This window comes from Camelina sativa, chromosome 1, assembly GCF_030686135.1.
Source record: "Camelina sativa cultivar CO46 ecotype springtype chromosome 1, ASM3068613v1".
Classification (NCBI taxonomy): domain Eukaryota; kingdom Viridiplantae; phylum Streptophyta; class Magnoliopsida; order Brassicales; family Brassicaceae; genus Camelina; species Camelina sativa.
In genome coordinates, this window is record NC_141880.1 from 12,748,045 (window position 1) to 12,761,972 (window position 13,928).

The 13,928-nt window shown below is 34.5% G+C and overlaps 2 protein-coding genes and 1 long non-coding RNA gene across 3 annotated transcripts; 1 reads left to right on the forward strand and 2 right to left on the reverse strand.

Annotated features, from left to right (window-relative positions):
* Positions 1 to 4,987: 4,987 nt before the first annotated feature.
* On the reverse strand, positions 4,988 to 5,429 carry LOC104789926 (uncharacterized). The gene is made up of 2 exons (XR_002032884.2): positions 5,173 to 5,429; positions 4,988 to 5,040 (listed from the first exon to the last, which is right to left on the reverse strand). It is a non-coding gene; the product is annotated as an uncharacterized LOC104789926 (long non-coding RNA).
* A 3,293-nt stretch (positions 5,430 to 8,722) lies between these two features.
* LOC104789934 (uncharacterized) lies at positions 8,723 to 11,158 on the forward strand. Its single transcript, XM_010515600.3, has one exon. It carries the CDS (start codon positions 9,191 to 9,193, stop codon positions 10,994 to 10,996), a length of 1,806 nt encoding a protein of 601 aa, XP_010513902.1. The 5' UTR covers positions 8,723 to 9,190; the 3' UTR covers positions 10,997 to 11,158.
* A 48-nt stretch (positions 11,159 to 11,206) lies between these two features.
* On the reverse strand, positions 11,207 to 13,547 carry LOC104789944 (oleoyl-acyl carrier protein thioesterase 1, chloroplastic). The gene is made up of 7 exons (XM_010515613.3): positions 12,933 to 13,547; positions 12,696 to 12,829; positions 12,497 to 12,610; positions 12,201 to 12,296; positions 12,008 to 12,095; positions 11,857 to 11,925; positions 11,207 to 11,768 (listed from the first exon to the last, which is right to left on the reverse strand). Exons 1-7 carry the CDS (start codon positions 13,290 to 13,292, stop codon positions 11,520 to 11,522), a joined length of 1,110 nt encoding a protein of 369 aa, XP_010513915.3. The 5' UTR covers positions 13,293 to 13,547; the 3' UTR covers positions 11,207 to 11,519.
* Between the last annotated feature and the right edge of the window lie 381 nt (positions 13,548 to 13,928).

Sequence of the window (13,928 nt, forward strand, 5' to 3'; positions counted from 1 at the left end):
AATGTTCAAAGTTAACCGCCACAAGGAGGGTAGTAGATTCTGAAGCCTTCGGATCAGCTGTAAAGAAAGATGTTCCTATCAATTCAATTTATGGAAGGGTTCTCACAGACATATCAAATCTGAGTCCTGTTAGCATAGAAGAATCACCTTATCCTACTATAAATAGTACTATTGCGTCTTCACAAAGTAAGTAGTTTTCAAAAAATTCCATTTGTAATTTTGTAGTCTTTTAAATTTTCTTATAATTTGGTCATTCGTTCTGTAGATATTATTCCTGCCGTAGAGGACACAACCTTAATACCAGTACTTCTCAAACAATCATTATCTATCCACGAACCATTTAATCTACAATCTCATATTTTAAATTCCTCTGTTCAACCCATACAAGAGGATGAGTTTAACTTTCCTACGGGTACTCTATTTACTAACTTCAATGTTTAACACAATATTATCATCTCTGTCAAACGAATATACTAATATGTAACTAATACTATACTTTTTAAAAGAAAACTTTTTGTCGTTTTATATTGCAGATAACACATTACCTGATCCTGATGGAGCAGATTGGGTTCCTGTTAGTTTAAAACAATGTTACTCATCCGAACCCCAAGAAGATTCAATCTGTAAAACCAAAAAAAAAGAAGTCAAATGTAGGCCTAAAGTTTTTTTTTTATATATATATATAGCATCTTAGATATCCATCTTTCTTACTTTTTACTTAAATCAGATCTAGGTTATCACTCACCAAGCTCAAATATGTCAGCAGTCCCAATACGCCAATCGTATGCTGAACTTGGATCACCCAACTTCATTCATCATCTAAGGACAAAAACTATACAAAGTGAGTAAACATTATTTTTAATAGTTTTTACAAATGCATGCTATCACTAAAACAACTAAAATGAGTTCCTTTAAAAAATACAACCCAAAACCGGACACAAAAAAAAATGATTGTACAAGTGGAGAAGATGCTTCTTTATCACCTGTTCCAATAATATGTAACAACACAATATCAGAGACTGCTCAAAGAGTCACCACAAAAAAAAAATCAACAGGTACGCCAATCTTTAGTCCAGAAATTCTTATTTTCAAAATCATTGAAAATTTTGGAAATACTTCACCATTAATAAGAGACTATTCTAACTAGATGGATGCCTGAGAATGAAGAAAAGACAGAAACAATTAACGCCAACGATGGTTTTCAGAGACATCACAAACTTTCCTGTATTTTGAAGAGCGGACGATATGCATGCCTCATCTTCAACTAAGTTTTGAATACCTGAAATAAGAGAATCGTTATCAGTTACTCATCTACAGAGATTCAAACAGAAACAATATTAACAATGACTTTTTAATATAAATAAATAGAAATACAACTCCAACGTCTTTTTCTCCTTCTATTAGGTTCTACACAAAGTAGCTTTACAAGGAAAACATTACAGAAAACAACTAATGACCCTCCAAATTTGGGAGCATACTGTCAACGAAACAATTATGCTTCCTCATCAGACGGTAATATAGTTCCCTATATTCTCACCATCAGAAATTTATCCTATTCTTAATGTATGCTACTTTCTTTATGTAAAATAGGTGAAGATGTTTGTGAAAGTGACTAGAACTATGATGTGAGTAGTCAAGAAGATAATAACTCTGATGATTCTCTTCAATATAATCACGATTCACAAGAAAACCAAGAAGTGATGTCGTCATATATAAGTTGTCGGAGATATAAAGAAAGTCATAAAGGATTCAATCTTAAATCAATACGCTTTCAAAAAGGGACAAAATCCAAAACTAATAAGAAAACTTCATCCAGAGATGATAAAACAGCAGGTACTTTACTCTTCTGGATTGTTTTCTTCTACACTAAGAAAATTGCTTTTGTGTGATTAATAATCAGTTTACAATATTTTTCAGATTGTACAATTGTCTCTAACTATTTAGATCACGATGACCCTACATACAAGTGTAGTTACTGTGGTGCTATAATGTGGTATTCTGAGCGCCTAAACAAGAGGAGGAACCAAAAGAAACCAAAATTTTCATTGTTCTGTCTACAGGGAGTTGTTAAACTATCCCTACTTAAAGAAGCGCAAGAATTTATCATCGAATTGCTTAGCGACTTCAGGCAGGTGCTTCCGGTCATCCATGGAGCTGGTAGGGCTCAGATTGTTTTGGCTTCATTAAATTCTTATCTTTGGGAACACTGTAAAGTACTAAGTTTGACGAAGAACATGCGGCTTATGAAGAATGGTTTGACAGATTCAGAGGCAAAGGATATTAAGGATTTTTTAGCTGTTGGTGATGGAAGACTTGGAGAGTCTAATGATGGTGAAGCTCTAATTGATATCCCAAAAGAATTACTTATCACAAATGTAGATGATCCCATCGAAGCAATAAGCAGAGCTGTGTATGGAAATTTGGAATTGTAGCATGAGAAAAATGATCCAGAGTTTTTCCAGCAAAGAGCTATCTTATGTCCAACAAATAATGATGTCAACACCATTAATGAGCGCCTGCTTGCGAAACTAGAAGGTAAGCATACTATTATGTTTGTTTTCTAATTACAATCGTTACATGCTACTTTAAACCAATCTTTGTAACTCTTACTTTAAAAACAGGTGAAGAAGTGGTCTATTTAAGTGCTGATAGTATAGATCCCCAAGATGTGGAATCATTAACCAACCCAATTTTCAGTTCTGATTTCCTCAACAGTATCAAGCTTTCTGGTTTACCAAATCACTGTCTACGGCTAAAGATTGGTGCTCCAGTTATGCTGTTCAGAAACATAGATCCAAAAGGTGGATTATGTAACGGTACAAGATTGCAGATATCACAGATGGGGAATAACGTCTTAGAAGCTAAAGTTATAATTGGAGATAGAGTTGGACATAAAGTTTTGATTCCTAAGGTTATGATAAAACCAACAGATCCCAAATTGCCTTTCTGGATGAGGAGGCGACAATTTCCTTTAGCTGTTGCATTCGCTATGACTATCAATAAGAGCCAAGGGCAATCACTCAATGAAGTTGGATTCTTCCTACCTAGACATGTATTTTCTCATGGGAAACTATATATGGCTCTATCAAGGGTGACATCGAAGAAAGGATTAAAGGTGTTAATTGTTGATAAGGAGGGTGAAATACAAAGCCAGACGATGAATATTGTCTTCAAAGAAATTTTCCAGAACTTGAAGAATTAGGCTATATTGATGTATGTAGCCTCCGTGTCTAATTTTTTAAATTTTTAATAATGCATTTCATTTTGTTTTGAATAAGAGAGGTATATTTTTTCTTTGAAAAACTTCTTATAATAAAGCAATAAACAAATTTCTTTAACTATGTTTTGTTAATAAAATAATCTTTCATATTGTAGGAAAGAAACTAACCTGTCATATTGTAGATCCGAAATTGATCTCTTTCCCACCTTAATCCACATCTAAATTCACGCCTATTATATCTGTAAACAAGAGAGATATATTAGTACTGCATATTACACATTATTAAAATTTAAAAGTACTAATTACACATAACTGTTAAAGGTAAATAAATATAAATTAAAAGACCATAAATTGAAATCAAAAAGGGAAAATTACCAAAACTGAAAATATTTCATAGAAGATAAACTACTAAAAAAGACTTCTTATCAAATTACAGAAAATCCGCAAAGTTTATGAATATTTTATATGTTTTCATTTGCAAAATCTCATTACTACCGTAAATAACGAGATATCATTTACTTAATAATCAAAACCTTCCAAAACTTAACGAAAGAAATTATACACACTAGAATAGTATGAATAGGGACATTGTGAAAGAGCTACTCATCAGACACATTTCTTAGTTCCACTCCACTTTTCTTATTATCACTTAAACTCTCGGTATGACTACCAGCCAAATCAACAAAAACACTCAACATCCACTCCTTTCCGCTTGGTTTGATCTGAACAATCAATGTTTATATGCAAGACAACTCACTTTCGAAGATATACCAGGATTTTATTATTGGAATCCCAAAGAAAAAAAATTCATAAGAAGGCCAAGAAACATCAACAGGCTAAGGACAACATATGTTTCAAGTAAGATTGATGGTGATATATATTTGAAACTCCTATTCAGGTATATCAAGGGACCAATAAGTGATGAAGATATGAGGACATACAATAGTGTGATTTACGATTCATACAAAGAAGCATGTTTGGCGAGAGGTTTATTAGAAGAATAAAATGATAAGGATCACAATCCATCTACCTGTTTGTTTTTTATCTTCTTAAAATTTCTATTCTAGATAGCTTTCTAGCTTAATTACATCAATAATAAAACTTTCATGTTCTGTTTATTTCTGTCAACCGAAATCCAGAGGTTTACTAAATCCATCTCAGCCAATAATACTAAATATTCATGGCTAAATAAATTATTTGTAAGAAAACAAGCAGAAACACAAATGGTGTCCAATAAAATCTTGAAAAACTTAGCAGGAGAATAACTTACTATGATTGTGTAGAGATTTGTATTTTGCTCCACTTCAGATTTTATAGGGTAGTTTAACCTAACGAAAAAAACAAAATTTGCAGAAAAAATAGGCAAAGTAGACATTATATTTCTTTAAAGAAGATAATATATATAGCCGGTGTTAAACCACAATTGTACTGCTTTCTTACCATTGACTTTCTTTCAATACACCAGTATGTTCATAGTCCTTCTTTAATCCAATTTATGCAATTCCAATGAGCGCCTATTTCGAAGAAATTAAACTTGTCAAAATTAAACGGTTAACATTAGAGTTTCGAATTCAACAGAATAGATGTAAAGACAGAATTGAAAGGGGTTCTGGATCCTTATCTTTCATTTAGGCTTCTTTTATTTGTTTTCCTGTTTTTAAGAACAAATCAACAAAAAAGGAAAACAGAAAATTCAAGATAAATCAGTATATTAATTCGATTTAAACAACAAGAAACCTAAAATTACAAATTGGAAAAAGATTCAAACCTGGTAAAGAAGACCCATATTCGATCGAATACGTTTGGAATCCACACCTAATCTATGACGAAGAATAATAGAATAAGTTAATGAGGAATCCATCCTTACAATAGATTTAGTAATTGAGGAATCTACATCGAATCTATGACGAAGAAGGAGAATATTGAATTAAAAGATCAATCTATTAGCTTACTTATCCATTGATGTCGAAATCTGAGAATTACAACAAGACAGATTATCGGATTATTCCGATCAATTTTGTGTAATCAGAGAATTAAAAAAAGACTGATTTTCGGATAAATCTGCTGATGGAGTTTTTACTGGGATTCCGAACTGAAAAGATCATTGCCTCAGAGATTATCGGATTAATCCGATCAATGATGTTGATTCAATTTGTTTTTGATCAAGAAAACTCTCTCGGTAAATCGTTTCGACTATTCTTGATTTTTTGTTTTCTTTCTCCCGATAACAAAATCAGAGGATAAGAGTGTTAATGGGCCAATTTTGGAATCACAATAAAAACCCATCTATTCTCCTCATCAACACTTATAAAATTATGGCCCATTAATTTGTAGTTTATGTTTCATCTATAATAATAATACACAATACATTATCTTTATGCTCATAATAATACAAAGTAAATCAAAATTTTAATTTATTTCAGATTATAGATATAGATAAAATAAAAAATAAAAAAATATTATTAAAAAAAACCCAGACGTATTATATTTAGTTACAATCATATTAAAAATATAAAACCAAAAAATTTTCTATTTGCCATATAATTTATTTTCAAGAAAAAGGAATATAATCATTAACAAATGGATTTCAGTTTAAGGTTCCTGAAAAAAAAAACAACCAAATATCTACTTCAGGGTTGTAACACCGTCTAAAGCGCGTCAAAACACCGTGTACACACAACAACTTCATTACTAAATAAATAAATATGCCAATGTTTATTACTATATTTAAAAATATTCAAAATATAAACTTTTACCATTCACACTACTAATGTGTCATATATATTAGAAAGCCACTTTTACTTCATCTTTACACTTTCTTTTAAAACTACTTAAAAACAACTATAACTTGATGATATGCTCAAATTTACCCTAGAGCTACTCTCTCAAATTAAGAGGTCACTATAATACTTAGGTGTCGAATTTCACAGAGACTCAAGATCAAACACAATAAATTATAGAGTTTTATAATTACGCTAAACAAGATTATTTAAATTAAAAAGGCAATGCAAAATATTAAATTAAACTGTTGTAAATTCAAGAGATCAAAAAGGTCCAGGGAATTTCTCAGGAAATTACAAAATATTAAATCAATAAATTAATTATGATTCAAGCAATTAAAAATCAGATCTAGAACTCTAAACTCTTTTGTAAACTAAATCAGTTCTCACTGCAAATATTATCTAAATTTAAAACCAGAAAATCCAAATCTCTTTGTAAAATTCTAGGTTAAAAATCAGCTTTAAAAACTGGTTTAGATTGTTCACAAAATTACTAAATCAAATCTCTTTGCAAGAAGTAATTTTGCTCATCAAAAGATTTTATCAGGAAAATCAATTATATTCTCATATCAATCAATAATCCTAAGATCTAAATCCAGATGGCTAATCAAAGATCTAGCATTAAGAACAATCTATGATGAAGATTTAGAAAGATAAAGAATCCTAAATAAACAGATCTAATAAATCATAAAACCCCTGTGAAAAACCCTGAACCTAACAAGCAAACTACTCAGACATAATCAATGAAGCACAAGACATCATTCTGAATAATATGCAATAGAAATTAAAAGAGTAAAGAGGGAGTTCAAGAATTCTTCTCTCAAAGCAGTTCAAATCTCTCTTCCAAAAGTTCTCAAAATCTCACAGGGTTGCAGAAAAATAAAACTTGCTAGAATCAAACTTCAGGGTTTTCTAAAACCCAAAAACACTATATATATATCCTAAAACACGTCAGAGATTTGTGTTGCAAATATGGAAAACTTTGGGCAAAATTGTAAAACTTCCAATTTGGCTTCTCTCGTAGACAAACAGAGGTGTCGATCGATGCTAAGGCAGTGTCGATCGATGCTCTAACTCTGATCCGACTCCAAGTTATTTTCTTTTGATTAAATGCTCCAAAATCATCCAAATTGCTCCATTTTGCTCCATTCGTGCCAAAATCCTATAAAACCTGTAAAGACTCTCAAAGAACCTTAAAACACATCAAAAAAACTCTAAAAGACTCTTTATACTATGTTTAAAAACCGTAAAAACCATGATATATCACTTGATATTATTAAAAAAATATTACTACACATTTCCGAAATAAACATTTTAAACAAATTTGGTACTTACAACTTAAAAAACTTATTTAAAAATTTATGTAATCTACATACAAATAACTTTACCATAATTTAGTTAATATATATTAAATAATATCAAAACTATCCCGCTGTATACCGCAGATTAAAACCTAGTAAGTTCATATAAAATGAAAGTCACAGTTAAATGTAGACACTAAATTTTACGAAAACCTATAATTTGAGTTAGGAGGAAGATAAAATAAATTAATGATTATCAATGACTGACCTATTTTCTTAATCCGGCTTAATAAGTGAAAGATTTGTACACTTCAAGAATCACATTCCGCCCCTCCCATTAAATCAAATGTAATTCCATCAACATCTTACATCTTCATATTTTCATGTTCATATAGAAAATATTGTGGATTCCAAATCAATCACACTCACCATAAAAGATGTAAAATGCAACAAGTTGGAAGATAAGAGTTTTATTACCGAAGTTAGTCCACCATTATTGACTATCCATAATAAACACCGTTAAAAAGGATGGTACACATTATGCAAAAAATAATGTTTCAAAACATATGATATGTACTTATTCATGAATCACGTTAAGCCTCTCCAAGCTTCAAGAAAAGAAAGAGAAAAGACAAAGTACATAGATGAAGCTGGAAAAGAGCACAAACACCAGAAATCTTAGCAAGAAGGAGATTCATGATGGAGCTAGTTCCTGGGGGGCAAGCAGGAGGAAGAAGATGAAGCTTCCAGCCAAAGATCTATCAAAGGAGCCATTTGAGAAAAATCTAAGAACGAAGCTAATTATTTAGTAAAGCTTCTGATGTAGTTGATCAGTTTAGGTGACGAGTCGAGTAGGATCTTTAATTTTCTTTTGTTAGTACTTACCATAAAAAAATTATGTTTTGAAAATGCCGCTTGCTACATTGGGATTTGTTGAATCGATTAAAAAAAATGAAGAACTTAATTTATAACTATGTGTGTGCTAATATTTGTTTTTTCCAATTTCTCTAAACTAAACAATGATTAATTTTATTGTAAAAAAGAAAACCACTATAATTAATTTTCTTGAAGCTTGAAAACACACTTCATCTTCTTTTGCAGGATAATAGGAGCCAAACATAATGCATCACTATACAATCTTTTATATATCATAATAATGACATGAAAATGAAAAGTATAAAATAAAACTTATACATATCCCCTCCTGGAACAACTGAAATTGCTAATACAGTCGTCGCAAACCGAAGAAATGGGTTTGTATTGGGCCAAACTCGAGGTTTGAACATGTACAAAAAAGCCCATTACTAGTCGTAGTGTCAGTCAAACTAATCAATGACCGTGTCAATTTATTCATGCAAGTTGAACAAAAAGGCACGGTCCAGATTCACATCTTCTCCTGGGCTGCGCTACACAGTATTCTTTCCTCTTTTTTTTCCCTGTTCAGCGCCAACGTCAAAAAAAACTGGCGGTCGATCAAAAAATTTCGAAAAATTTCAACAATTTCGCCGGCGAACTCGAAAAATGAAAAAAAAAAGTTTCAAATTTTTCATTACCACACGCCAAATCAAATACACCCTTTCAGATCTCTATACTACTTCCTCAGACTCTCTCTCTCTCTCTCTCTCTATCCTCCCTATCTCTCTTCTTCTCTCTCATCCTCTTTTGTTACATTTGCTTCTCTGTAATCATCATCGTCGTAAAGAATCCGAAGAAGAGAGCAAACGAATCCTAAAGCTGGTGACTTGAAAGCTACCCAGAAGTCAAAATCTAAGGTACTTTTGACTTTGGATTTCTCTTTGGTCTCAAATCTGGGTATTATTAGGATCTTCCCCCAATTTTTAGGGTTCTTGATTAGCTGGGTTTTGGGTGGGTAATCCAATTACACGGATATGGTGAGGATTCAGAAAGTAGAGTCGTTCTATGCGAAGCTTCGTGAGTCAGCTACTTCATTGTCTTCACAGAACCCGCTTTTGATATTCCCATCTACATCTGATGTTGACTCACTCTGTGCGCTTAAGGTTATAACTCATATACTGGAATCAGATTCGATTCAGTATTCTTGTTTCCCTGTATCTTCATTTCTGGAGATTCACAAGTACGCTGGTCCTGCTGGGTTGTGTTCTACTTCCTCTGAGAGCCCTCCTGTTACTATACTTTTGATTAATTGGGGTTGTCACCGTGATTTGAAGGTTGTTTTGAAGTTAGGTCCCGCGGCTCGTGTCTTTGTTGTGGATAGTCATAGGCCTATTCATTTGCATAATCTGAGTGATCAGAATCAGCAAGTTGTTGTTCTTCATACTGATGATGATGAGAGGCAAGCTGATTTGGCTTATGATTTCGATGTGTTGAAGCTTGCGAATGAGAGCTTTCAGTTGCATATGGAAAGGGCTGAAGAAGCTGGTGAATCCGATGAGGAGGAGGATGATGAGGAGGAGGAAGAAGAGGGTAGTGATGATGATGATGATGGAGATGGTGATAGGCCAAGTAAGAGGAGGAAAATGGAAGATGGGGTGAAGATTTTCAAGAAGCTAAAGAGGGATTATTACAAGATGGGGACATTTCATGGAAAGCCATCGGGGTGCTTGTTGTTTGAGCTGTCCCATATGTTGAGGAAGAACACTAATGAGTTGCTCTGGCTGGCTTGTGTTTCTTTGACTGATCAGTTTGTTCACGAGAGGTTGACTGATGAAAGATACCAAGCTGCGGTTATGGAGCTTGAACAACACATCAATAGCTCAGGAAACATTGATAAGATCACTTCTGTTACTTTGAAAGATGGAACCAAGATTCGAGCACCAGACTGCTCAAGAATCTCTTATGAAGAAGAGCCTAGGCTTATGCTTCTCAGGGAGTGGACGTTGTTTGACTCCATGCTTTGTTCCTCTTACATTGCGACTAAGTTGAAGACATGGAGCGATAACGGCATCAAGAAACTTAAGCTTCTTCTAGCCCGTATGGGGTTTGCACTTATCGAGTGCCAGCAAAAGTTTCCATACATGAGCCTCGAGGTGAAAAGAAAAATGAAGCAAGAGTTTGATCGGTTTTTGCCTGAATATGGTCTTAATGATTTCTACTACCGGAGTTTCTTACGGCTTCATGGTTATAGCTCAAGGGTCTCTGCTGCAGATGTTGTTTATGGTATTACAGCACTTCTTGAATCATTTCTTGGTTCGGGTGGCTCCTCTGCTTCAAAACAGTTTGGCGAAGCTTATGATGCTCTGTCTTTGAACAATTTGGATAAACTTCGATCTGGAATGCAACAAGCAATCAAGGTTCAACGAGCAATTCTTAGGCAAGGAAGTACAGCAATCATGAAGAGTGGATGCATCCGAAGTGGTAGGAAATTCAGATGGGTGAAAGTTGAAGATTCCATGGATGCTAAGTATTTGGGATATCCTCAAGCCTTGACAAAGTTCTGTTACTTTCTAATGGATGCTTTGAGAGAGAAAGGAGCTAGGATGAAACCAATGCTATGTGCCTGTGCATCTCAACAACCTGGGAAGATACTCGTGGTTGGAGTTTGTGGGAAGCCGAGGCTCGGGGCAGTCAGAGGGAATGCTTTTGGCAATGCTTTCAGAAAGGCAGCTCAAGAAAGTAGAGCTGGTTACTTTCACGAGCTATTTGAGTCTTCATGGATTGTCTTGGATTCTTCTGCAGTTAACTCTTTCATGATTAGATTAACTGAGATGCTCTGACATAGTTGTAGGACTCATGATTATCTTATTGTTGTTCTTCGATTTAGTGTGTTTTCTTTTCTAGTTTCCAATTTTTATCTCACACCGTTTACATTTTTACGAGCAGAATCTGTTATCAAATCATGTAACTTGTTTAAATAACCACAGAGTTTTTATGTGAAAGGTCCTTGACTCGTATAAAGTTTCAAACAACTCTTACCGCTTGAGGTCTTTGATGTCAAAGAAACTATGTTTATATAAAAACATCTGTTGAACAATCTTTTTGAGTTTTGAAAGGATAAATTAAAAATACACGCAGGCGCACAAGACAAGACCAAAGATGATATGGGTTTTGGCTATATCCCCAAAATTTGTACAAAAAACATGAACAAACATAATCAAGTTCAACAAAGATTACTCCCACAATCCAGTTCTTTCTAGCCTAACCCAAATTTGAAAGAGAAAAAAAAAATGAGTCCTGCTCAGACTCCTGAAGCGAAATCTTCAGTGAGATGATGGAAACTTGAGAACAAAATGGTATATCTTATCTTGATGGCTTCTTTCTCCACAGGGTTGTCCCGCGGTTGATCTCCTGACCATCTCCAGACAACCTTAGGAGGTGCAAGAACTGGCTATCGTTGTGGCCCTGTGTGCCAGACGTGGCAGAGCCATTGGTTCCACCAATTTCCGAGGTGGTGAGTGAATCCACCACATCGTCTTGTTGACATTCTCTTCTGTAATCCAGAGTAATGACCTGAAGTTCGTGCGTGTCTACAATTTCTTGTGGTACGCTCTGCCATTACCAGGAAACAAGATCATATGATTACTAAAGTTCTTCGTTAAAGGACATGGAGCTTTTCTCATAAAACCTAGTGACTTACCTCGAGAACCCAACCAATGTAGGTGACATTATTGACATGCTGGTTCATGTCAAGATCAGCTCGTCTAGGCTGCAAAAAAATGATCACAAAGCGTTGAGTAATTCTGAAGCCTAAAGTTGGAGAAAGGGTCCTAAAATACTGTTGTTTGTACCTTGAGCCCAATCATTGAATACTGAGCCGGATCTTCGAGTTTTGGGATTTTCTTCAAGCTTCTGTTATTCTCTTCCGGAAATGCTAATCTATTAGTTACATAGAAAGAAAACAAACTTAGCATTCATTCATTCATGGCAATAACAATTTAATCGACCAGCAAGCTTTGCCCTGTTACTAAACTGTCCTTTTACCTGGGTTCTTGAGGACAAAAGACCAAGTACTCGTCCCGGACATCATCGGAAACTTTCTGAAGCCGTCTTGTGTCTTGGTTCATCATCACCCACTTGCTGAGAGACCAAAACACATACATCACACAACAAATTATAACAGGCCCATAAATCCAAGTTACAGAAACCTTTATCTTAACATAAAACATGTAACTCCAATATTAAGTCCATGGCACAAATATTAAAACATAAGGTCCCTAACCGTTTGACAAAAAAAAAAAAGGTCCCTAACCAAACTTTGCAATATTATTTACTCATACCTTGTAGCACGGCCAGTGACTTCACCAGTGGCACAATCCTTAAGAATCCAATCACGCCTTGTCCCAATCCTTCCTTCACTCTGACACCATGTCTCTATCTCAACCACATTACCCCTGTAGTAAACCAAACCAAAGATTCAAACTTCTGGCTCACTAAAAAGTCAACATGCACACATATAAGAAATGAAAATAAACAAACCAAGCAGGGTAATTGTAGATCTCAATGTGCATCCTAGCAGTAACCCAAATGAGATGCAATTTCCTCATCGTAGGTGTTGTTGCAAACCCATCAGTCGAAAACCCAACACTTTGTGCATGATTACATCCCACCTCCTATATACACACAAAAATAAAAAAAGATTCATACTTTTGTGACATATCAAGAAGACAAGAAGAAGAACAAAACCAATCATAGATTTTAGAGACAAAATCTGACCTGTAAGAGATTAGCGATGGTTTCAATGGTAGCGGTTTTGTTACTACCGACTTCGTAAGATCTGACAACAAACTTCTCTTTATAAGACAAACCATCTTCAGTCAAACTACCTAATCGGAGCTGATCCGCGAGAGTACCCAAACCTTGTTCAGCTCGAATCACACTTCCTTGATCAGCAGATACAACCGCTCGCAAAGGATCCACCAAACCCGTCTTCTTCGTCTGAGAACAAGAGACGGAAGATGAGACGATTCTACGACGGATACAATTCACCGGATCAGATCGATGAGAATGCGAGAAGAAGAGTAAGCTTCTCTGTAACTTAGAAGAATCAGTCACATTACACGAAAGCTTCAACATTTTTTTTTTTTTTTTTTTTGGAAAAAAATTGAAAGAAGCAATAGAGAAGATGAAGGTTCTGTTTTTTTCGATTTCAAAACACTGTGAATGTGAATCTCCTCCGATGGGTCCGAGGCGAAAGGTGAAGAAAGTACGACTTTTAAATTTGCCACTTGGTGGAGTCTGAAATTACGGTTTTGCCATTGCTTGCCATTGTTGGGGACAATTGTCAAAGATGAATGTGTTAAATTAAAAAGTCTGGCTGGCTAGTGTTGTTGTTTGTTGTGGTGCTCTGTTTTTGTAATATAGCTCAAAAGCAAGCACGTGTCTTCTCGGTTTAATCATGTGACTTTGTTTTTGCAAACGAGGTTGAAGACTTTTTCTTGTCCACATGTGTTGTTGAGATTTTTTTTTTTTTTTTCAGGTTTGCTCATTCTCATACGCATCCACTAATAGTGCATAATTCATAACAACTCACGTTTTAGTATATCTACTTCTAACCCACTATGCACCTACTATGTCGGAGTCGGAAAATTCACCAACGGATTTAAAAAAGTAGATATATCGATCTGTGTAGTCTAGAACGTTCACCAAAAACAAACCATAAATTGCAACTGTAGTAATTTCTAGAACATAAAAACTTGGACATGTGGTAGC